The 26,464-nt window shown below is 39.2% G+C and overlaps 1 protein-coding gene across 1 annotated transcript in view; it reads right to left on the reverse strand.

Annotated features, from left to right (window-relative positions):
* The window catches only part of EYA1 (EYA transcriptional coactivator and phosphatase 1), a 145,846-nt gene that overhangs the window by 81,312 nt on the left and 38,070 nt on the right, over positions 1-26,464 (reverse strand). Inside the window, exons 2-3 of the mRNA XM_058023583.1 lie at positions 2,192-2,241; positions 646-773 (exon numbers count right to left, since the gene is read on the reverse strand). Of these exons, the coding sequence (XP_057879566.1) occupies positions 646-769 (124 nt within the window). The 5' untranslated portion in view covers positions 770-773; positions 2,192-2,241. The remainder of the gene's footprint in view (positions 1-645; positions 774-2,191; positions 2,242-26,464) is intronic.

A 26,464-nucleotide genomic window follows, 5' to 3' on the forward strand; every position in this document is an offset into this window, starting at 1 on the left:
ATTATATTACTGGCAAAGCTGTTAGGTTGTTCTGCTGTTAGTATTCTACTGAGAACAAACATAACTTATCAACTGCCTGACTGCTTCTTGAGAAATAGGTATCAGTTTACCCCATTGAATTACTACACCTGTTTGAATTTTGGTCACTCCATCACAGCAGCAAGCTAGCCTGAGGAACTTTCACCACTCAGTTTTATTAGCCTACTTGACAAAATTCTCATAGCCTTAGGAGCTTACAAAAAGTGAGACATAAAGAAATACCAAAATAGCAAGAAAGACTGAAAAATTACATTTTGTACTATGGCAATTGTAAACACCTACTTCTTTTCTCTCATCATTAAATTTCCTTTTCAGTTTTTTGACTTTTTGACTTTTTTTTTTAATTTAAGCTCTGCACATACTACCTGCTCTGTCCACTCAAACCCCATGAAAGAAACATAAACCTGTAATGAAAGCTATTGCTGAAACTTGATAATAGTAACTACTAATAAACATTGAACATTGCCTTTATGTAACATATGAATAAACACAGAACATCTAAAATAGAAAAACATTATATAGCGTGCTGACTGTGAGAACACCAAAGATAAAAAGGAGAAAAAAAACCAAATTATGAAATACTGAAAAAAAAAAAGTCTGGCTCACCTTCTGTGCCATTGGGTGTCATGGAATTATTATTTATATGGGAGTTATCAAGTTTTGGACCACTGGGGGATTCACTACTACCACTTAGTCGTCTGTGTGGGCTGGCTAGATCCTGCATTTCCATAGACCTGAAAACAAGATGCAACTTGTTTTAGTGACATAAGTCAACATGAATTACAGAGGAACTGCCTTTATGAGATGCAGCCTGCTATTTATCAACATCCCAGAAACGCTTAGTAAAAAATTAACTACTTTTCCCAACTTGATCTTTTCCAGTGCTTAACTCATGTTGTAGCCCCAAACGGGAGTGGAAAGCTACTTTAATTATTTTTGCAGCTTGTAACTAAATAAAACCTAGATTCCAAGCACTGCACTTTAAAAACTGATGCATTCTCGTATTTTTAAAATACGTACAAAGATGGAATCCCCAACATATGAAGACATATATTCTCTTGAAAACAAATTAACACTGCTTTTTCAAGATTTACCACTCAGTGGCAATATAATGGGCCTCCAAAACAAATAAAACACTTGAAGCAATTGTGGAAACCTATCATCTACTGACAGGGAATGAGATATTCCTGATGTATGTGTTTACTCTGGCAAACTACTTAATTGTTCCTCTGTTTCCTTTGAAACAAATGCAGCATTAAAACATTATTATGTCTGCTCACTTGTTTGCTTTGTGGATTACATAAAGCGTGCCCAACTGGGAAGGGATCTGCCCGACATGCAGTGAGTCCATGCAGGCGCTGGTGTGCCTGAGCACTCTGCTGCACCTCAGCAGCTGTCGCTCACTCAAAATGAGGAAAGAAAAATTCCCAGCTAAAGCAAAAATTAAACGTTTAAACAGCATTAAAGCAGCTAAATATTTCATATTTGTGCTTTCAATGGCCCTACATTAACAGGACAACAGTCATCACCAACATGACGTGTCCCTTGATTGGTGGTGGGACTTATCACTGAAGTTCCCTACCCTTCTGTGCCTTTATACCTAAAACTTCTGATATTGTTATTTGACGTACTCATTCAAAGTAATTGCTCCCAGTAGAAACTTCATAGATTACTGTGCCTCCAAGGCATTTGAGCTAGTAATTTTTCAGTTTAAAAGTAATGCTTAGGCTCTTTTAAAGACTATTAAAATTATATATAAAATTACTCCTGCAGTAATTGTACAAATATTCTAAGTGTCATTTCAGGTACGAAGCTTTTGTATTTTAACTGAAGTTTTATCACAGATTCTAAACATAGATTCTTCATTTAATATTTCTTTACCTAAAACAATCTACACAAAAAGAAGAAGATGATACTGCTATGAGTTCAAAATGCCTGCATCAAATATAAACTCAAACAATTTAGTGGAAAAGTTATGTGCTCATGGTTTACAGACTTGGTTGCACACACGTAAAACCTACGCTCCAACAATTACTCATCTGCTTAATGTGAGAAACAAGAATAAATACTTTCATTATCACTTGAAGTTTAAAAAAATAACCAACAATAGAAGGCTTGTAAAAAAATTAGCAATTTTCAATCAAATCCTTACCTGCAGCTTGAGGAAACAGCAACATCTGAACTGGTTTGGGACTTCTGCACCTGTAAACCAGGGAAACAAACAGAAGCTTCTCTTACTCCACTTTACTACGAGACCTTAATTTAAAGAAAGGATATCACTATGGATGACAATTCTGTCGTTTAAATCCAAAGGGAGAGGAGGAGGGTGCGGTGCCCCTGAAAGGCATATTGTCTTTAAATTGAAGGCTCGACTGTTGTTTCCCCGGCAGGTCGCTCTCCCTCCTCCCCGCGCCAGGGGACGGCAGCCAAGTGACGGGATAGTGATTCATCAGGGGCCCGTGACAGCTGCACGGGGGCTCAGCCCTCCTCCCCCGGCTCGGCTCGGCTCGGCACGGCTCGGCTCGGCCCGCACCCCGCAAAGGTAACCCCGCCAAGGGCAGCACCAGCTGCTCCTGCCCCGAGCCCCGCAGCATCCTCCGCTCCTCTCATCCCTCCTTCCTCCTTCCGTCCTGACCGATTCTTGCCCTCATCGCACTGGTTTTCTTCTTCCTTTGCTCCTCGCCATCCTTCCTCTGTGCCACAGGGAACCCGCCAGTCAAGCTCACCCCAAAGGCGAGCTGGAGATGCTGATGGTGTTTTTGGGGGAGGAGGGGTAGAGAATAACAACGGGCAAGTCTACCTATGGTAAAGACCTCCACTATATAGCACGCAGCCTGACAGAATCACCTCTAAAAGAAGCCCATCTTTTTATTTTAGTTTGACCCCATCAGTTCAAACTAAAATAAAAACTCCACATGTTATTGCATAGTCTTAGTCCTAAAAATTTCAGTTGCTAATGAGATTTCTGGTAAAATTACTTAAAAGCATACTTCTGGCTAAATAAATGGGAGGAAGCTGTAGAATTTACGTCTGAGGTCGCTCATGAAGAAAAGGAATCTTTTTCCACTGGAAAGCCCACCAATAATTTTTTAGTTTAATCAAATCATTCCTTTTATAACTCAGGTGAGTAATAGTTTTCATATTCCATCAGAAAAACGCTGTTGCTTTACTAACAAACTTTAGGCAGTAACAATTGTCAGCAGGTGATAAAATTCAGGTGGAAATACACGCCTAGACACTGTTAGCTTAAAAGCACACGAAAGCTTCCCTGGGCAAGGTATATATCCTCCCAATGTCTGCAGCGAGGAGCTTTCTTGTGCGTTTCCATTCAACCTGAACTGACATCTCTTAAATGATCACAGAGCAAAGACAAGGGAGATGAGGCATTTTAAGTGCCATAAAAATCATCCGAGCAAATCCTACTTATGTGTCTGTAGGGTGGGTTTTTTGTTATTTTTAATCACAGACGGAATTACTACTAGCAAGAGTAAACAACTGCTAGGGGCAGTCAGGCAAGGAAGAACATTACGAATGATGTCAAGAAGCATGCAATAATGCATGCTGAAGAACATCAATCTTTTTATAACTGGGCACTTAAAGTACTGCATAACACGCTTTTCAATACATTGCTGCATGCCAAATCAAACTAGACCTGCAGATAGAGTCAAAACTCTGCATTTTGGTTGAAGGAATTTTTTTCCCCCCTTAGTTCTTTACCCCAGAAACTGCTGCAGAGTGCCTTAGGATATGCTTCTGCTGTTACTTCTAAACACCTGGAAAAAATTATAGGTGAGAACTAAGTTTGCCTACAGAGCTATCTTCACTCCCTCTTGCACAGGATCTTTTAAAACCCATCTTTTATAATAGAAAAAACTTCCTTTTCCAAATGGACGCTTTAACAAACCGATATTTTCCAACATGCACTACACAATTATTAATACTTGATTCAAATTTTAAAAAATGTAATCCTCACTATTTTAAGTACCAAATATTTACAAAAATAGCAACTTCTGTACATTTGAAAATATATACATCATATACATATATACATGTCCATGTATGTGCATAGCAAGAAAGATCTCATTAATGTATTTGTGGGACAGGGCAAAAAAAATAACCAGCTCATTCACAGTGAATTAAATATATATCTTAAATGTCCTCCAACACTCCATGATTTGTGAAAGTTCATATCCACAATTTTCATTTTCATTAGACATACTTTAGATATATTCCTTTGTGTCTCAAGGATTATTTAAACCATGTGTTGCACGTTACCAAATTTAAAAATGACTCTTTAATCAAAATAACTTTAAAACAACTAATCCTCACTTAGGCTGGTCAGCTGAATCCACAGAGTGGTCCAGGAAAAATAAATCTACTCTCAAGAATGCGAATGCAGACAACAATTAGACACAGATGTGACTGAAATTAGTTACAGTTTACAAAATGCTACACTTCACATGCTTTCAGTTTTTTATGTGCAGTACAAAATTACAACGTAGTAAGGAACCACACTTATGACGACCAGTTAATTCATAGAATAAAAACATTTCTGGGTGGTGTGTGCTTGTGCTTTCCCTCATATATTCCCATTTTGTCAACAGGTTTCTGGGTAATTGAAGTTTGGCAACATAACTCACATATCAAATAAAAAGTGGGGGGAAAAAACCCAAGTGCTTGGCCTTATCTGGATAGAAATGGGTCACAAAAAAAAAAAAAAGGAGCTGTCACACCCCCTTCATACTCAATGCTCTGCTTAAACTAAAAATGCCTTATAGGCTGAATGGCATACAAGTTCTTCTAAATGCTTCAAAAACATTACTCTGTATAATTTGATTTTTGTCAGTAACATTCACATCTTTCTCCTTAATACAGACTGCAGATTGGGCACTATGTAGTACATGGCGAGAAAAAAAGGACAATGATAGCAAAGCTACTTAAAATTCATCCATTTAAGAATCTTAAATCAGTAACATCAAATTCTGATTAGTTAATGAGGTCTTTTAAGTTTGCCCTTTTTTCTAATTAAATTTATAATTCTTCACAGATGTAGGTTTTGTTGATGTTCAATTTGTCTCTCTCATTTTGTTAAACCTCACATAGTACTCCACCAATCCACTGAATAGCCACATTAAATCTGTTAATACCATGCTCTTCAACCCCAGAAATTATTTCCAGAAGGCAAACTTGCTTTGAGAGATCATCAAACAAGACTTAAGGTACACATTTTATCACATTTTCCCTACCACAGAGCTCAGGATGCAGAGGAAAATTCATGACTTTTGCACTGTTTATTATACTTTGCTAAATTACAAATCAAAAGCATCTGACAGAAGATCATGTATGAAGCCAAAAAGTTAATAATGTTCTGTGAAAAATAAACTGTAAATGGGAAGAGATTCTAAATTTCAGCAACACAGAGCAAATAAAATGTAGGTACTTGTCTAAATTACAGGTTTTCCACAGTATTTTTGCTTGCTAGGAGCAATTTTTTTAATGGCTATAATTTAAAACATTTTTCCAGCTGAAAAGAAATTTTCAAAGTGAAAATAAGAATTTAACCCAGAAAACTATAGCCAGCACACACGTTTTCTCTTGAAATACAGTTCTTCTTTAAAGAAGCAAATTTCAAAGACAATGGCAGTTTTCAAATGAAGGTGTTCCTTCTTAGGGGAAAAAAAAAAAATCTGTCATTTTTAGGAAGGGGGGGGAGGGAAAGGGACTTTTTTCCCAACAGCACTCTTTACCTCCCTAAAAGAGCAAAGCAGTCAGTATCTACCGACATAATGGCTTCAACAGCCAAAATGTTACAAAACTAAAATGCCAATTGGCTGCAGAAAGGCACCTTGCTGGCAACCCAGGAAACTTGGTAATGCTTTCACTCTTCCAATAATCATATAATGCTGGGCTCCAAGAGGCTGGGCTTTTTCATTAGATATTCACATCAAGGACAAATTGTACTTATTAAATTAAAAGCAAGTAATTGCAGTTTAAATTAAATTTTTAATTGCCAGTTTAAATTCTTCTGAAGTGCTATCCTGTGTGCTCATTTCATACACTCATGAATGAAACATTTTGAAATCCCAACACTTTCTTCCCCTTAAGAAAGAAATACTACAATGTGACAATGCTTCTATTATGACCAGCCATTTAAGAATGTCTTTCTGCTTTTCCAAGATTTTTTTTGGCTCCCGAGAAATATTTCATACTTATTGCAATTCAAACAAAATGATTACTCATTCTTTTTTTCTCCTAAGGTGAAGCATGACTCAAGCTGCCTGTCACTACACAGAACTGCTGAGAGGGGATGGCTGCTCATTTCCAGACCCTTCCAGGCCTTGGGAAAACTCTGACAGCAGCGAGGTGCTTGGCTAAAAACTGCATGTCATAGGTTTGTGAGCAACATGAAAACACTGTGTGTATACGTGTTTATACACCTGAAATTCTGTAATGTGTTTACACACACGTATACCAATGTACTTCTACCAATGCATATCCATATCAGTACTATTCATTTATTTGACACCCCAAAACAGTAGTCTGCGTTCTGGCAGATGCTTTCTGAACCATCTCAGTATAGGTTGGAAAATAAAATAATCTTTATACGTGGTATCTAATGTTAAAAACTTCCAATGATACACTACACCACATTTCCACTTCTTATTCCAAATTCTCCCCGGTGCTCATTTTTAAATTTAAACAAACTACACTAAACACTCCATCATTTTTTTTCCCCGGAAAGCTTTTATCTCTTCCGCTTACCTCAATTTTGAATGTTTGCTTACAGAAGAAAGAAAACCACACCAAACCCCAACCACCTTCAAAGAAGCATTTTTAAGTGCACTAACACCTTATTTTTCCAGAATCAATCTTGCACTGTAAAGGGCAGTCCTCCCTCTTGGTGTTTGAAACACCAAGAGAATGTTTGGTGGGTCTTGGTTGCTCAAAAGGAAGATGTAAATTTAACAAGACTTCAGAATGTCTTTAACTTCCTTGTTCTAAGATCACCGTTCTGAATAAGCCACCTAAAATGTCAATAAACGTCAGATATTTCAGTTGTGTAGATGTTCATTCTGTCATCTTGAAAAGTTCTCCTGTGGGGATCTGCATGTTTTCCTTGGTGTTTGGAAACTTTAAACATATTAAGCGAAAGGATTTCCTGCTTCAGAAAGCACTGTCAAAATCTCTGTCAGGCATTCTTCCTCCCAATTTTCTTTATTATTTTTCTCACGCTCTCATGTCTCTTTCAACAAGATCTGCTGGTTTCGTACCGTACGTGCCTATTTCCACCCCCCCATTTACCATCTCCCCATCACGTTACTGCTATCTGCCGAACCATTAGCGCTCCAGGAAATCAAACAGGAGAATCCCCAAACCTGGCTGATCACAATAAACAGAACCTCCTAACATCTGTTTTGCGGGAAGCCTACAAACCCCAGCCTGAACTACGGCCAAAATTAATGCTGCACCCAGTGATTTATAATTGAGCGCCGCTCTCCTCCGGGGCGGCAGAACGCGCGGAAAGCGCCGCTGCCCTCGGCGCCGCCCGGACCCCGCTCTGCTCGGCAGCCGGGCTGCGGCAGGGCCCCTCTCCCGCCGCTCTCCTCCCTCCCTCCCTCCCGCGCTCCCTGCCGGCGCTCCGCCCGTGCCGCTCCGCGCGGCCGCTGTCCGCGCCCCGGTACTCACGGTGCCGCTCGGCGCTCGGGGCGCTCAGGGCGCGCCTCCCATGGCGCGGCGGGGCAGGAGCGCCCCGGGCCGGGCCGCGCCGCGCCGGGCCGGGCAGACAAAGCGCGGCCGGGGGAGGCTGCCTGCAGCCCGCCGTCTGTTTGCTCAGCCGTGTGCGTCTGCCCAGGCACTGCCTGCGGGCACGCCGCCGCTCCCGCGCCCGCTTGCCTTCTCACTCCCCTTCGCCTTTTTTTTTTTTTTTTCCTTTTCTTTTTTTTTTTTTTTTCTTCTTTTCCCCTTTGGGTTTTGTTTTTGTTTTTGTAATGCAAACCGCAGCTATTCTCTTGTCCCAGCCTTATTGGTTTAAAAGCAACAACTGCAACGAGGCTTGCGCGGTCTCAAGTCAGCCGTCCTGCACGGGCGAAAGGCGGCCGGGGCTGCCGCGCTCCGCCGCGGAAACTGCGCGGCCCCGGCCGCCCCCTCCGCCCCCTGCCCGGCCGGCAGGGCCCCCCTTCCCCGCACCTTCCCCAGCCTCACCCCAGAAACGCTCCTGAAAATCCCTCGGGCCCCTCCTCATTCAGAAAGTTGAATTGTCCGTAGATGCGTCCCCTCTTGTAAACTGGGTTTAAACTAAAGCCGTCCTAATAGAATAACCGGAATGACACCAACATTATATCAATGAGAGAAGCTAAACAGGGATACTCATAGAGGCTCTTAAGCGTACAACCGGCGTGCACGTCCGGACATGCCGTTTTGATTGGATATGTAACAGATTTGTTCTCAAATATCTGAGATTCTTGCAACCTTGTAAAGAAAGGGGCTGCTAAAACTATTTAAGCTACCCTTCTCCAATTTAAGGGTATTTATTAAACAAAATATCTGGGACTTTTAAAATGGTTTAAACCACTTAAACCATTAAATATCTGTACACCTAAAAACAATTGCAAATATAGTCAAATTCGTATTTTAATTATTATGAATCACTTACTAAAGTTTTAAAATTTGAAACTGTATAAAGGCTGTTTCCAGAGACCATATAAATGTTTCCAAAGAAGGAAGAGATGGTTGCACAGAGTTAAATTTGTGCATTAAGTAACCTTAGCTTTTACCAATCAATAGGTAATTAAATTATTTCATTAGTAAGCCATTAAACTGAAATGGGTTTATGATGCTTTTCTATTACAGAACTTTTAGTTGCTCATAATTTAAAAAAACAACAACAAGCTAACTCTTTCAAAAATACATACATTACGTTAAAAAACATTATAGCATACATAATAACTAAATTTGACCAGCATTCTCCAGAGCATTTCCACTACGCAGACAGTATCTTTCCCTTCACGTAATGCTAATTTTTCTGCACCGTTTTTCAGTGCTCATAATCCAAATATGATGAGGAAAACAGCGTAACGATTCATAGTACCAAAAAAGAAGTCTTAATACCATTCCAGGTCTAAAGTACTAAATTTTAAAAAACCAAAACAAACCCAAAAATCAGCAACCCCCCCCCCCAATTTTATACTGCATAAACAGATTGAAACAGAACTTTTTTTCCTCTTTACAAAAACCTGTGGTTATTCACTGCTAATATATCCTTACCTTCAATTAACTAATCTGTGAATGTGAAAGCAATACTTCTAGAGGAGAAATATCTTCTGGCTACTACATCCCAGTAAGTGAGACATTATTTTGCAGCAAGTACATTGGGAATACTTCAGGAAAGCAGATCGGTTTGCAAAGCTACAAGTCAACCTCGAGCTGAGAACGCACCTAGGATTTCATTTTGTTTAGCGGAGAAAAGGGATCTCGGGACAGTCACACACCATATATGGGAAGCCAGGTCAAAATAAGCAGCTTTCGATTGGGCCCGTCTGCGTAGCCAGCACAAACACAATCCCATCACTTCTTCAGAGTCACAAACCACAGCTCACGCCAAGAAAACTATTTACCGTGTTCTATATTAAACTGTGAAAGAAATGCAAATTACTTATTATGGAGTCACGCAGTTGTGTCAGGTAAAAGTCACTGAAACCCTGAAGCACAAGGCTATGCAATCTTTCTGAACTATACACTTTTTCGGAACAGCCACGATCTTCTGGAAAATGCTTACCACTGAATTCTTTACCAGTGTTAATAAGATCATTTTTTAAAAGCTCTACTCAATCTGATATAAAGACACATCTTGCTTCACTGACTGTAGGAGCTACATCTATTAAAAGAATAATATCAGGCACAGATTTTAATAAGGCAGAAGTTCATTTCTTTTTCTAGAAAAACTCAAAAATAGAATATTGTTGTTTTGAGATACAATCTAACACTGGAAAATGCAACTCAAAACTCTTTTTCAAAAACAGTGATACTTAAATGACGATGTGGAAATAAAAAATATTTTAGAAGAATAAAATGTGTGACTTCACTGTGACTTCACTGAGGCATGCAAATTTTAGCATAAATCTATTTCATTCCAATATTGAGAAAAAACCCCACCAAAACCAAATAGCACAAATATATGAATAAATTTTAGTATTTTAAATGTAAAGATGACTGAAACAGGCTTATTGTTGTTTAGTTTATAGTCCCTACTGGGAGTTATATCTAAGTAATAACTTCAGGAGTGTGCCCAGTATCTGTATTTAATTAAAATAAGACAGATCCCCACACACATGTACAGAGCTTGATGATTGAGGATAAACATGGGATAAATTACACAGAGGCTAAGATGATCAGAAAAAGGGTGTTGGCAATGCATTACAAGAAAAGAACCAACTTTGAATTTTTAATCTCTTCTGTAGTATGGCGTGTAAGCAGTATGGGAACTGAAGCTATATAAATGATCTAGATGGGGGATATAAGATAAAGTAGGGTCCTCTGTGTTTATACAGCCATTAAAGAGTGCCTTAAAGTTCTTTATCTGATGTCTGAAGATTGGACTTCAGATCAGTGTATATCATTACCCCGTGATAGGGTCTAACCTATGAACTTATCCTACAGCTGATACCACGGACTAGATCCTCATTTGGTTTGGGTGAGTGCAGTTCTTTTTATTTCAATAGGTAATCTAATTATGACAGCTGAGTACTGCACCGATTTGAAACCTACTTAAAAGAGGTTTGTTTACTTATCTTTTGGGGTTTGTTCTTCCCAGTAACTGCATACCAAATCAGTGCAGGGTGGGCTGTTGGTCACTGGCAGCCAACATCATTTTCAAACCACAATTGCACTAATACTGGGTTTGGAACAGAGATTTCAGTAGGATTTGCATATGTTTACACCATGCCTAAATTTGTCCTGATTCTGCATTCCCATTAATGCAGCTGGCATCACAAGAGTCCTAAGAAGTGAAGGACCAGGCCTATTACATAACATCAAATGCACAACAAGCCACTGGGTGTATTGTTACAACCATTACTCATGCAATATGGTTTTAACTTCATATGCAGTGTCACACACTTGTTTTAGCACAAGTAAAATGGGTCCATCTGGAGCACAACATTTACTGGGCGCTTAGGTGCCACGATTACAGATGTTCTGGTAATTAAGAAAAATTAGATGTAAGATGGATATGGAACAGTGGGATGTTCATATGTTTGTCTCCAAGCAGGAAATACTACTGAAATATTTAATATCAGAAATAGGCCTAGGAAGACCACACTTCACTAAAGCAAAAGATGTATCCCACTGCTCCTGAGAGCCACCACCTGGCTCTTCCCATAACAACTGCAGTGCGACGTCAGAACCCTCTGAAGCAGCAATATCCCTCCTATGCCTCCATACAAGTTTTATCTTACACATAGCAGCTGTTGCCTAGAGACATCCCTGGCTGGAACAGAAGTTTGCAGCATTTGACAGGAGCCCGTATTGTCTCATGCTACTCATGTGAGCAAAAGCAGAAAGACCTTGGTAAATACAAACAGTAAAAGTGACAGAAAGCAACAATTTAAAGTGTTCAGTCCAAAAATTATCAGTGTGCCTAAGAAGAACAACTTAATTATATTCTTTCAAGATATATTGGATAAAATTCACATTGAACTAAGGTCTGTGTGTAATGTGTTTTAAGAAAAGGTATGTGCTGTTAGCCATCGTCCTTAGCCAGAACACATATGAACTGCTGGCCCCAGTTTGCTAGTTTGGCTAGTTTGCATGCAATTGCAGTTGTTTTCCATCCATCACTTCAGTACAAATTACAGAACCTTTAGTATAATTAAAAATAGGAAATAGTAATCTTTATTAATGTTAAGTAGATGCTGCTTTAGTTTTTTGAATGAATGCATGACTTACATATGATTCTGAAACAGCTGACAGCTATGACACAAACAAATGCAGACACTGCCCACAGAAGAAGTGTTAGAAGTCCAGTTTGAAAGCAAATCCCTTATTGTACCTCAATTTTTCACTCTCCAAAGTGAAAGTATGCTTGGTTTTTTTTCAGTAGATTTCTTGCATCTTAAAAGCTTTATGTTAAAGGGAGGAAAAAATAGTGTGTGTACAAGCACCAGTAGTGTAAATTATATATATACTCAGTACTCCAAATACAAAATAAAAAAATAGTTTGGCACGGTGAAGGAAAGGTTTCCTAGATGAACTTAAATTTTAAATGTATCTAATACTATCATTTCCCTTCTGGTATTTTTTAACACCCTACATTATTTTTCTCTTCTAGAAATCTCATGAAGGGAATGACTGGCACACAAAAATATTGAAAAGCTTTGGTCTCCACATCCTCTGAAGGGGATGTTTTACCCAAAAGTGATGGCTTTTCCCTAAAAACTTAGACACCACGTCTGTGGCATCCTGAGGGCAGAGCTCTGAGATCTACTCCAAGTTTAAAAGTAATGTACCTTTTCCAACTAAAAGAGTCTTCATCTTAGCAATGTTTTAGCTATTAAATTGAGCTATAGAAAACTTCCTTCCATTTTCCAATAAAGTTCAAGAGTTTTACAGGGGAATTTTTAATAGTGTCTGCAGTACCTAAAAACCAGTGGAGTGCTACTTTTATTTGTTGCACAAAAAACCTCTGCTCAAAAGAAACATAAACATGTAACTACTTATAAAAGAAGTCCTGCTGAAGACAACAGAGATGTGTCTGAAGAAAGTTATTTGGAGAATTATCAGTTTACAAGATAGGGGGTGAAATCAAGGAAGTAAATTGCAAGCTGTGAGCTTCCTTAAGAAACAGCTAATTTTTCTAATTGACATTCAGGCTTTTACTCCAGCTCAGCATGGAAACATAACTGCCTAAACCTTGAAAATAATCATCCTTCACTGTGATATGTGAATAATAATTTGCTTATAAAAATGAACAAGTCAAATCAAACGCACCACTGATGATGAGAAGCAGCTCACTAGCATTCTAAGGCGTGATAAAAGCTATAATCAGTAGTTCCTCCAAAGACCGGGTTGCAGGAAGAGCACACTACAAATGAGAGATTACCAGTGAGCTGACAAAATAATCAAGTCCTGTTGTTCTGCAAAGACTATAAAACACATCATTTCACACACATGCCATTTTTCCATAGTCCACCCTCCCACGACTGCTTAGGCCTTCCTCATCTTCCATTTAGTGCTACTAGAATAAAGGTGGAACTTAAAAACCATCGCAAATTTTTTTTCACAGCAATAACTTACATTTTTGCCAGTGATATAAATGCAGCACCCTGCATGACATCAGTCAGCTCAGTAATACTACAGTGTCTTTTTTCCAACTTTTTCCCACTTAAGTGAACAAAACCAGCTTTCTCAGCACCTCCTATAAGGTGAAAAAGAAGATGGAAAGTTCCTCTTTGTTTTTTAACTCTGAATTAGTCATACTCAGAATACTTTACTTGGCTAGAAAAAGATCTTTGTTCTCTAACCACAGAAACTATAGGGTTTTTTTTGTTGTAAATTCCATTTTGCTTTTATTTCCTAAATGCATTTTGTATTTTTTTCTGGAGTGTTATTCATGTCACTGTTCAACAGTAGATGGAGTAGTGGATCATTAGTGTATTTTAGTTATTTGTTCCAATTATTACATAATTTTTCAGCTACTGACATATAAGGTTGCACAAAAAACCCCAAAAATATTATATAGAGAAAATAATTATTGATTAAAGCATTTTGAATTAGAAAGAATGTTGAAAGAACAACAACCCAGGCTCACTTTGACAAATTATTAAGAAAAACCTGCATATATGACTAATATAAGCAACTCATCAATACACATTCAAATTACAAACCTTCCATGCGCTGAATACAGTGAATATGTACATCCTTAACTTTGAAACATTTAGTCAAACATTTTTTCTTTTGGTGATCTGAATATCTTCTAAAAGGGACATGCATAAATATTCCCCATTGTGGGCCTTGTAATGGAAAGGACAAAGTGGAAGTGTAATTTAAAATAGTCTTGTGATTTATTTTACACTTGCAACCATGTTTTTCCCAGAAACAGTTTTTAGGTAGTTTAACACAATAAATTCTTCCAAACTTTACAGTAATTATATCATGAGCATCATTTGTTCAGCAGATTCTCACCTATGTGTAATCATCTAAAATTAAGGATTTAGTTGAAGGTGCGCATCCAAACCTTCATCCACAGGGGAGAGGGAAACCCTTCCAATCAATGCAGGGGACCCAGTTGTGAGGTGTCCCCTACCAGTAGACACAGATAACGGATTTAAGCTACTCTTAGGTTTTGGTAGCTACAGCTGCCCCAAGAATTCAGACTTTGTCAAACCCAACAGTATAATTTCCCTCAGAATCAATTTGGTCTCAATAGTAATTGTATTCACAGAAGTTTCAAAATAGAGCATTCGGCTCTATTTTGAAACTTCATATAATTACTGACTCAGACTGCCAATATTTGTTGTTACAAATCAAGGCCAAAGGAAAACTTCTCAGATGGCTTCAAAGACCCAGTTCTCATCTCCAAGCCCAGCTCCCTCCCCCGCTTCCTTCCAGCAGCACTAACTTTTTCTCTGCAATCTCACAAAAAGGAAAAAGAGTAACCTCTAAAGCTGTTTTAGACTGAAGGTCAGAATTCAAAGGATTGGTAACTTTATCCACGGAGCCTTGCAATCACATTGCTATTGGAAACACACCCAGAAGCACCAGCACTGGAGATGTTTTTATTAAGCAATGTCAATAGGTACAAAATTTGAAGGTTGGATTGTTGGGGCTTTTTTTCCATAGTGTAAGGTTTATCAGGACTCATATTTGCAAGAGATCAAATTGCTTTCTGCCACTGAATTTTAGTTTAATTCTCTCAGGTAAGGAAACTGGCTCTGTGTCACATGCTAATGAAAACAGCAGCTTTGGTTTGTTTATCTAAATACTTAAAGAGAGGCACATCTTGCAGCCAAAGTGTAAACAAAGCTTAAACTCTTTTTTACTGCTTGGATACTTCCAGGCTACTAATATGGAAATGTTTAATGGCATTATACAGATTTTCTACATATATATCCTGCTTTAAAATATACCCTTCTGAAGAAATATTTAATTCTTAAACCAATTACTCATAATTACACTTTGAGCCCACAAACACAAGATGACAGATCCCTTTTAAACCTGGGCTCAAGGGGAGGAAGAAAACCATCACAGACAACAGTCAGAAATTTTGTCCCTGCAAACCTGTCACTAATTAAGAGGGAATTAGGTTAAAACAAAAATTTCAAGTGAGTTTCACAATAATTAAGAACAAGCAAAATTGTGATTCCAGTATCTAGAAAACAAATCCTATACCTTGATCCTCTGTCTTGTACCACCTCTGCATGCCCAAAAGAGTGAAGCATTCATATCCACCCAAGCTATTCACCTGAGGAAGTTCTGAAAATGCATCTTTAGGGATGCCTTGCCTTGCACAATGCAGGAATCTCCAAGCACAACCACCTCCATTAACTGGTGTTGCTAAACTAGGCCCAGACAAACAAAAATGCATCTTGCACTGGATGCCAGTTCATGGGCTGAGAGACACAGCATGGGTGCTGCACCCTGGGCAGAGACAGAATGCTTTTCTTGCTGTGGTACCACAAGAATGCAAGATCCTAAGGAGAAAAGGACACAGAGCTACACACAACCGCAGACAACTGCATGAAGAACTTGAAACAAAGTTGAGTAACCTGGTTTTACCCCTTACAACTTGATTTTTAAAAAGTTGCAATCTGTCTGCTATCAGTGTAAGGAATGTGTTGAGTGCAACTCAGAAATGCTTATTTGTCTTTGGTGAATCTAGTGCCACTGTAATTACAAGCAGGATATTTTTTGTAACTGGGCTGATTTTTAAGAGCTCTTTTGGAGAGCACAAAAAAGCCTAAATTAGAGACACCTTGAAAAATTTAGTAGTTTTAGTAGCCTGGAAATGCATTAGTTTGAAATATATTCCACCAATGTACTCCACTGCAGATGACCAGTTATTGAAAAAAAAACAGAATTAAACTTGTGGAGACTGAATGTTGCATGTGATGCCTTATGGTGCCTGGGACACAAGAGCTGCATTGCCCTGGCTGAGGACACCTCCTGCTCCACCAAGCCCCAGTGGGCTTTGGCCATTCACTAAAGCATCCCCAGCCCCTGCAGCCACTGATGAATTTTACCCATCCCTCCAGTCTCCAGAATGAAGACTCTCCCTCCCAAAGCTTAATCTGTATCTAGAATGGTTTTGGATTAAAAAATAGGCTCAGGAACTGTGTGGTGGTCTCAGGAACAGTTGAAAATGGGAAATCCAAGAGATGGAGAGTGGCTGACCCTCAGCTGGCTCTTGTTCTTCTGTGAAACCCAAAAAGAGCTGCCACAAAGCAGCAATGATAGCCCTAGAGTGTATTTCTCTTCCTCAATCTCCTTTCTCATAAAACAATCATTGCTTTCAGCTGGATTTATTTTTTTTTCCTTGTTGTTTGTTTGAGTTTTTAAATGAGAAAACACTCTTAATATCTTCACCTTCAAAATACTATAAAATATTATGTATGCATCTCTAAAGCTTGAATTAAGACAGAATCAGCATCACAGTAATTGGTCTCAGGCACATGCAGTATAGCAAGAACAGCAGGAAGTTGAAGGTTGATTTGTTGGGGTTTTTATACATATATTTTATACATATCCATACAAATCTTTCTCTACTAGCTGATGAATTACAGGATTTGCCTCTTGTTTTCCTGGTAAGTATGTAAATAATAGTATATAGTTATGCAGCATGTGTACTAAAGCAGCAACTTTTAGGTCAACTATTTTTTCACATCAATGTAATGTGGGGTTGCCTAAATTTTTTTTTTTGCCATCTGATGAATGTGCAGGACGAAATGCATTTGAGCAGGTCCTACATTACAAGGTTACTGTCAACCAGTGTTGGGGTCTGCCTCAGCCCAGGCCACTGCCCTGCAGTGCAGTCCAAAGGTGGACTGTGGTACCCATCAGTTGTCCTCCTGACCTCAAGGGGGTTGTGTACTGCTGGCTGCAGGCCATCCTCACAGTCCAGGTTGCTGGAGACAGGACTAGCTATCTCATCATGTTTGGATGCACTGAAGTTCACCAAGACACCAGTTCCTCAAAATTTGAATGGGTAAAATAAAATTACTTGACACGAATGGCAGTGAGAAAATAGCTGTAAGTTAATATGCAATAAAAATGTTTCCTATTAATTTAAGAAGAGAAGTATGCTTTAGAGAGCCTTAATAAGAGAAGACTTCTGTTTACATTTGGTTTAGAAACTCATAACTATGAATAAATCACAGAGATCTAAGAGATTGGTCAGAGACACTGATTTGCCAAATCTTTACACTCACCTGAGCTTGCTTTTAACCTTGCAAGTTTCTCTGCTTTAATAAAACTGCACTGCTCAGCTTAGGGATACCTGCTGAATTTCCAACTTCAATGCTGTTTAAGCATGTGTAGCTTTTCTCTTGGTAGAAAGATCCATGGATAATACCAATAAATCTTCCCTCAAATAGCTGAGAGCTAGCAGTAATGCGAAGTATTTGCAATCAGAAAGCAGTGATGTCATCTTACAGTCAATAAACATGAAAGTACACAGGCAGACATCAGTGGAAATGTGATAACCTCATATTTAATAAAAATACTGATACCTAGACTTCATAAGATTTCCACACAGGTGTCATGTGCTCAGGGGAGTTAATATCTCCTTTAGGATATCACAATGTGTTTCTTTCCTTCCGTCCCAGAACTAATAAGCCACAGCATCTATCCCTGCCTAACATCAAATGGCATGCTATTCAAATTAACATCTCTGTAGGGTTGGTTCTACTGAAAGAAGTAAATCCAGTAAATTTTCATCAGTTGTATTGGTCTTGGATTAGCTCCATTATTGGAAAATCCCCAAAAATGTACTTCTGAAATGTGTGAATGGATTTACAGAATAGAAATCAAAAAAAAAAAATTGAAGTCCTGACTTCCTCCAAGACTAAAAAACATAAATACTGATTTATCATTTAAAATTTGTTTGGTTTCCTCACCTGCCTTCAATTATAACTCTAACTTCATTAGCTGAGTACTGCTAAATGCATTCCAATCATCTGTTCATAACTGAGCCCTGAAAGACTGTTTCATTTCTTCACTCTTGATCACCTTATCTGATTATTTCTCCATTTACATAATTCCTTGCTAGCTCTGGAAATTACTTTCCAGAGAACATTTATCACAGAAGTCAATGCATTGTCCAACACGCCGGTGTCTCGCCCCTAAGCTCGTTACAAATTCCTTCCTTGGAGCTTGTTCTCCCCCACAGGGGTGACTGCCCCATGGCGTGTCAGATGTTCACTTCCCTCCTCTTGACTCTGCAGCTACGAGAATGGAGTGGATGTATATATTAGATCATCTCTGTGAAATCATCTACATTTCACTCTCTCATCTCCCCTGATCCGAACCCCTGAAGTAGGAATCACTGATATTCTGAATTATACTGGCACTGAGGACACTCCTGTGGCACCACAAGCTGGGTGGCTCAAGGTTTTGCTCTCCATTTATTCCTGAGCTGCCAGCAACAGCTGACGATGCCCACATTCACCTTGCATGATTTTCCATCTCTCACAATTTACTGTTTCATTACTCAATTTACACAGTTTGCCTTTCTTTACACAAGCCTGTTAAAATTTCCTTCTCTGGGGGAATACTCACATGTATTTGCCAGGGGAATTTATTCTCTTAGATATTCTGTAGGATCAAGAAGGTGTTTGCATTTTGTTTGTAGGGGATCACTCTCTCTGATACTGATCAATTTGTTATATATTCCTCCTTACCTCTTTAACCCCATCTTGCTAGGAAGGGTGTGAGATTGTCGGTCCTGCTGGAGATGTGATTGTTTCTTTTTTTGAGTTTGGGGTCTTGGGAAGGAATTTTGTTGCTTTACAATGTCAGCAGTTGAGGATCTTTTGGTTAAAGCTGTGTTATACAGAGAGAAAGAAAAACATTTCTTGTCTCTGATCTTTTGCATCCAGCATTCAGTCCATAGGGCAGAGAAGTTAGGATGAACTGACAAAGCCCATGACAGACTAATTTGTGATGGAATTATTTTGCAGAAGATTGCTGCTCTTTGACAAGACTTCCAAATGTGAAAACCACTTGGTAGACAGGGAAAGCTGCAGAATACCTGTTTCTCATGCCAAGCTTTTTAAGGGCTATATTGATTCAGAATTACTCTCATTTTACAGGCATTGTCATTTTTTGACCTGCGGCATCTGTCCTGGGAAAGCCAAGGTGGTACAGCAATATACTAACAGCTGAAATTAGTTCTGCAGCTCTTGAGTTTTGGAGGGATGCAGACACCACATGATATTTGTTTTCAGACATAGCCACTTCATCTTTCATTCTTTCCCTGAGCTGGACTGACAATGAGAAACCATGAGCTTTGCTTTATTGGATTCATGATGTTGAATGGAAGCCCAGCGGATAATAAAGTTAACACCATTCATGACTTAATTAATGATAAGCACCATGTGTCTTTTACTAAGCCAGCAGTAACTGGACACAGGACACAGTGGATAGATGGGTTCTGAAGCAAATGCAGAAGTCTTTCCTTTTACCTTCTACACCTTTCTCATATCATCCTTCAGTGCAGCTACAATCTTCAGAGTACAAAGAATTCAATTAATCCAATACTGAGATCAAAGGAAGACTCTGGATGCATTACCAGAAGGTTGTTTGATACCTGGTGATCTGATTCACATAAACATCTCCTTTAGAGTGATTCAATAATCTGTATTTTGGAGGTTTTTATGCATACATGGAAGTAAAGATTTGAAATATATTTTCTAAATGTGCAAGCAAGTTTAGTGGCTTCATGAGAAAGTAAATTAAAAAATATTTCCATTCTAAATAATTGCTGAAACAGTTTTCTTTTATGTTTAGCTACTTCATTCATATGTATTTTTTATTTCTGGAGAAAAGTGGAGTTTATGTCAATAATTAAAACAAGCAAAATTATGTGATCACTTGGTATTTACAATGGCTTTTGCTTCATTGCCTGCATATTATTCTGGTTGCATAAAAACACCCAGGGAAATTTTCAAAGTGGTGCATAGAGACTACATTATGCAGTTCCTATTAATTTGAGTAAGTCACATGGTTATGTTCTCACACTCTAATTTGAAAATTTCCCTCCTGTTTTCCACCATCTAAAATAACCATCTAATTCCGGGTATGCACTGTCTGCATCTCCCACTCTGCAATCTATAAATACAGAAGGAACATAGAGTCTTTTCATACAGACACTACAGGATGCTCCATTAGCATTTCATACTCAGAAGAAAAAGTCTCCAGGCTAATGAGAGTTACTCCATTCCTCGTGCTGCTCCTAATCCTCATCTCCAGGGATATTTCCATTAATATTTTTGCTGAAATCCCTTTTAGATGCATAGAGTATCAGTATCCTGGGAACGTCTAAAATAATTAGAAATACAATTACAAAAAAAAAAAATAGTATCAAAAGAACCACTAAAACTAGAGTAAGAGATAATCAACCTCTAACTCATCAAGCAGTCTGAGAAATTGTGCTTGGACATTCCAGAAGCTAATGACAGCAAGTATAAATGAAAGATTTTTGCATTTGACTATATTTGAACTTTCCCCACAACGTGCCAGGAAGGTCAGCCAGGGTATTTTAGAGCAAGGCTGTGAGTAGAGAGAATTACAGGCTTAGAGTTACTTACAGGGCCTTGCCAGAGATTCCCTCTGTTTTATAGCTCACAGGCTTCAATTTTCACAGTTGCTGCTTCTAACCAGTTTTTTTACATCTCCTGAAAACCAGGAGAGGGGGAAGGGAGGACATTTTCCCCACACAGATAACTTCAAGAGATCAGTGCCCATGGAGGCAGAGGCAATGAACATGGGCAGCCAGGGGGAGCACAGCTGGCTCAGAGCAGCCCTTGGAACCAGGATGAAATCTGGTGGTGGAGCAGCTGCAATGGGTTTGGAGCTTCTGAGGAGAGAGGAGAGGAGAGGAGAGGAGAGGAGAGGAGAGGAGAGGAGAGGAGAGGAGAGGAGAGGAGAGGAGAGGAGAGGAGAGGAGAGGAGAGGAGAGGAGAGGAGAGGAGAGGAGAGGAGAGGAGAGGAGAGGAGAGGAGAGGAGAGGAGAGGAGAGGAGAGGAGAGGAGAGGAGAGGAGAGGAGAGGAGAGGAGAGGAGAGGAGAGGAGAGGAGAGGAGAGGAGAGGAGAGGAGAGGAGAGGAGAGGAGAGGAGAGGAGAGGAGAGGAGAGGAGAGGAGAGGAGAGGAGAGGAGAGGAGAGGAGAGGAGAGGAGAGGAGAGGAGAGGAGAGGAGAGGAGAGGAGAGGAGAGGAGAGGAGAGGAGAGGAGAGGAGAGGAGAGGAGAGGAGAGGAGAGGAGAGGAGAGGAGAGGAGAGGAGAGGAGAGGAGAGGAGAGGAGAGGAGAGGAGAGGAGAGGAGAGGAGAGGAGAGGAGAGGAGAGGAGAGGAGAGGAGAGGAGAGGAGAGGAGAGGAGAGGAGAGGAGAGGAGAGGAGAGGAGAGGAGAGGAGAGGAGAGGAGAGGAGAGGAGAGGAGAGGAGAGGAGAGGAGAGGAGAGGAGAGGAGAGGAGAGGAGAGGAGAGGAGAGGAGAGGAGAGGAGAGGAGAGGAGAGGAGAGGAGAGGAGAGGAGAGGAGAGGAGAGGAGAGGAGAGGAGAGGAGAGGAGAGGAGAGGAGAGGAGAGGAGAGGAGAGGAGAGGAGAGGAGAGGAGAGGAGAGGAGAGGAGAGGAGAGGAGAGGAGAGGAGAGGAGAGGAGAGGAGAGGAGAGGAGAGGAGAGGAGAGGAGAGGAGAGGAGAGGAGAGGAGAGGAGAGGAGAGGAGAGGAGAGGAGAGGAGAGGAGAGGAGAGGAGAGGAGAGGAGAGGAGAGGAGAGGAGAGTCATGGGATGCCTTAAGAGAAGAGAATCAAGTGGCAGGGAAGAAGGAGATGTGTGCTGATGACATTGGTGTAGTTCTGGAGAGGAAAGGGTCTGGCTTTTGGGATGCAAGTTGCTTAAAAGTGAATTCTCTGGGCTTGGAAGTCCTGAGGGTGCAATGGCTTGGGGTTGGCACAGACCAGCCAGGTACCTCTCACCAACACCCCAGTCTGGGGAGAGGGACGCACAAGGGCTTGTGTCATCACCAGCACCCTTAGGACCAAAAGGCAGCTTGCCTGCACTGGAGACCTGCACGCCTCCAACCATACATTCAGCAGTACGCAACAGCCCTATCCTAGAGTTTCACAGATGTCCACCCAAAGATACATTTGTCTTTAGCCTCTCATCAGCCAAGGACACCTCCACACATTCTCCACAATCCATCTTTGTGTTTTGCTAAAGCTTAAAGGAGTGTGGCACATGTGAGGCTGGACTGAGATTTCCCAAGAAATTGCAAAGAAAAAAAAATTATTAGGAGACATGCAGCTAGACAGACACATACAAAGAATCTGGTTGCAAAAGCCTTTTTGCTTTAGGAAACCAGGTTTTAACAAGAAACTGCCTGATCTCCATTTGCAGTTCTGTTCAGCTATTTTAATGAAGTTTTTGATTTTGCTGACAGGGCAAATTCATTTTACATAAAAAGACAGTTCCCCAGAGGGTAAGATCTGTCAGTTGTCACAAAAAAGCCTTTCAGTCCCTACCTACAAAAGTAAAACTGTACCTCAAAAAATCAGGTTCATCCTATTGAGCTGCTGAAGGAAGGAAAACAACACTACAGATACAAAATTATGCATTGCTTCCTTTCAGGGACCAGCTACGGCTGCAGTCAAGAAGTCACCTCTTATTTATATTATAAATTGTTTTAATTTTTTTCAATCTCAGATCTGGTGCTGTTAACAGCTGGACTGTCCTCTCTTATATGTGAGTCAGTTTGGCTTTTTCCTCTTCACCACATTGCAGCAGATGATAAGCAAGAGTGATGTCAATGGAGAGCATCTTTCTTCACCCATTCTTTCAGTCCACTTTGATGGACACCAAAAAATAAAATCAAAGGCACCATGGCAATGCAGGGAAGGATGAGACCACCAAAAAAGAACTACAAGCCAACAACAATGGACACCATGTATGAGCTCATAAATAATCTGATTTTCCACCAAGTAGGTCTTGAAAAGGCTTTGTTACACAGCCTGCTGGAATGCCTGAGGCTGTCAGCTTGTTTCAAAGCAAAAGGGAAGACTGCTGGCAACCTCAGGGCCTAAAATGGTGGGAAAAAAGCTTTGCATCAGGGAGAGGTGGAGCAAGAGTCTTTCGTCCTCACTTAGTGGCTTGATGCCTTGATGATTTCCAGCTAGAGTTATCTGGTTTGGGAAAATCATCAATGCTCTGTAGAAAAGGATTTTTTCCTGAAACAAATAAGTCACAACTCAGGAATCTTTTCACCTAAACTATCAAAAATATTTCAAAAGGTGTAAAAATAAAGAAGCTGAAAAGTCTTTGCATTTAGAATGTCCTAAAACATTTACTGTATGGTGCAATTTTCTGAAAACCCATGTTTTCTTTTGGTTTTAACAAGTCTTTCCTTTTTAATATAATTTCTCTCATGCAACATTATTTTTACTACTATCTTAACTCCTCTTCAGAAACCCGTTTCTAGTAAAACAGTAATGGAAGGGGAAAGCACTAAACAAGCAACAAAGGTGAAAATTTCACACCTCTAAGTAATATTAGTACTAAGGTCAATATCTTTTTGTAAAAAAACACTTTAAAATTATATTAATTCAGAACCATACTAAATTGATTCTGTCCTTTATTAATAAAGACAATTGACCAAAGACTATAACCAACTAGACTCAACCATGTCATGTGTTTTCACCATCAGTGTTAAAAAAAAAAACCTCAAAAGTTGAATACAGCTGAAATCAATAGGTTTTAAAGATAGTGATACCTATGCATTACTCTATTAATTTTGGTCCTTATTAAATAAAAAAAATAAAGTAAAGAAAGAAGAAAAAGAAGAAAGTTAAGTCTTTAACAAGCTGTAAATGAAAACCTGCCTACAAGGTTTTCATACCAATGGTGAATTCATCACTGAAATTCTAATTTTCCTCACAGATCATGTCTTTGCTCAAGTAAAAATGTCAAAACTTGCATTCAAAGTATTGAGAAGATGTATCAAAAAACCCCTGCTCCATAACATAAGATGGTTTTAGGGTTTGTGTAATGCTTCAGCCTTTGAAGCTCTTAGAAATCTCACTTTTTCACCTGAAAAAAATTGTATCATCACATGTAAAAAGAAGAGAGGAGTATATGGAGAGTTGCAATCACAGTCAATTTGCAAACACTGAAACTTTCATGCAATATAGGTGTAAAAATTGCATACACCTACCAGTACATCTGGCCTGACTGGATAGCTATAATTTAAGCAGGTGGCTGACAGATGTCATATCTCAAGCATGCCTTTTCATGTTCATTTTTATTTTAATCTCATTTTCATGTCTCAAGTATGCATTTAAAATTATTTGCTAACATATTGTAGTGTGTAGTGTACATGATCCTTGAAGGAGATTTCAAAGTAGAGTTCAAAGCTGCCAATTGATTATACAGTGGGAAAAATGAGAATAATCACTGCCAATTTACCAGCCCCCAACACAGACAAAGAAGGGCTGTTCCACAGCTAACTGCAGCAACAAGGTTTCAGAATGCAAAATACAGAAATCTTTGCCAAAGTTAAAATGAAGGTTTTGCTGCAACTTGCTGAAAAATATATTAAAATGTTGCTTTTAGGCTTAGAAGATGTAGATGTAACTCACCCTTTCACTATTCAAAGATCTGCAGATGGTAATCTCATTGTACTGCAATGTTGCAAAGGTTTTCCTCTAGACACTATTTTTAAGCTTCATTCAGAGGTTTGGTTCTGCAGAGGAAGTGTCAGAAACCAGAAATTACCAGTTATGGTACCACCACTTGCTTCATATAAGATCTTGGTACTTTAAAAGAACAACTTCTGTGTAACTACATCCCAATCTTACACATGACCATATCTATCCAAGTGGGACATGAGTGGTTATTCTGGAAAATGAGAGCTAAATTCTCAGCTGGCAAAAGCAGCATACCAAAAAGCAAACTTAAGTTCTGCATATCATCTGGAAAGTTGTCCTAATGAATGTAATCTCCCTCACAGGAATAAAGCCATTCTAACAAACCCACCAGGGTACACTGAGATTTAATTAACTGTCCTGACTTTCAGGAAGAAAGCACCAAATAATAACAACAGGTGACATTGATAAAGTCTTAAGTACAAACTACAACTGTTTTGCCAAATACAAGCAATACTCGTTTGTTTTTATTAACAGATGCATCATGTCTCATTCCTTCAAGATGAGGGCTGAAATGCTCTATAATAATTTGTGTGAACTTTGGGGCACATTTACTTAAATCCTCTAAAATATGCAGTCTATTTGGCCAGTGAATTTCAAAGTTAATGAAGCAAACATCCTCTTACATGCATAAGTGAGGAAAAAAAGGAAATAAATCTTTCTGTTTGACCCCCATTCAAATCTGAACATGAAACACGAGCACTTTTAAAGCAAGGAAGAATTTTGCAATGTATTAAAAGCATATGCTAAAGCCTACTGCTACTAAAAAGCCTCTTGCTCCTCACTTTATCACTGCACTGCATATGCCACCTCACAGGTGTCCGTGAGCTTTTATACACAGACAACTTCTAAATGGGAAAAAAGAAGAATCAACTAAGAACAATCTTATGATGACTTTGCAATTTAAAAAAGAAAGCTCTTTGAAATGCTGCCCTGAGCCACACAGAACTCCAGTTGAATAATTAATTACGTATTGACAAGGTCTTATAAAAGAAAAGCTCAGAGCTGTATTGACATTTATATCTTTTTCGTAAATTCATTAGAAAATGCCATTCTGCTTGAAACAATTATTGGTAGCTTACAGTTTTTGCCTTCATATCCAAATGCTTATCAAGAAGATATGTGACTGAGGATGCTTTATGGTTATAGGACTTAACAAGTTGCCTAAAATCTAATCTTTATGATTGTGTAATTTATATTACGAGAACATTAGAGTCTTCTATCAACAATTAAGAAATTATTGTGTGAACTTAACAACAAGTCACAGTGTGCTGCAAACATTTCTTTGAACTATTCTAATTATGCTTTATGTCTGAATTTTCTGCGCAATTAGGAACTATTATCACACAAAATATAACAAAAAAAATGATTTAACATGACTGTCCATGAACTTTATTGGCAGGATCTAAAAATGAGATGCACGAAATAATTGCAGAATATGCAATACTGTCAAAATTCTTTATTTCAAAAGGAGAAAGGACAAATTTTCATATTTCTATTTTCCTTATAAATTTGCAATT

This window comes from Melospiza georgiana, chromosome 1 (genome assembly GCF_028018845.1).
Source record: "Melospiza georgiana isolate bMelGeo1 chromosome 1, bMelGeo1.pri, whole genome shotgun sequence".
NCBI classification, from domain to species: domain Eukaryota; kingdom Metazoa; phylum Chordata; class Aves; order Passeriformes; family Passerellidae; genus Melospiza; species Melospiza georgiana.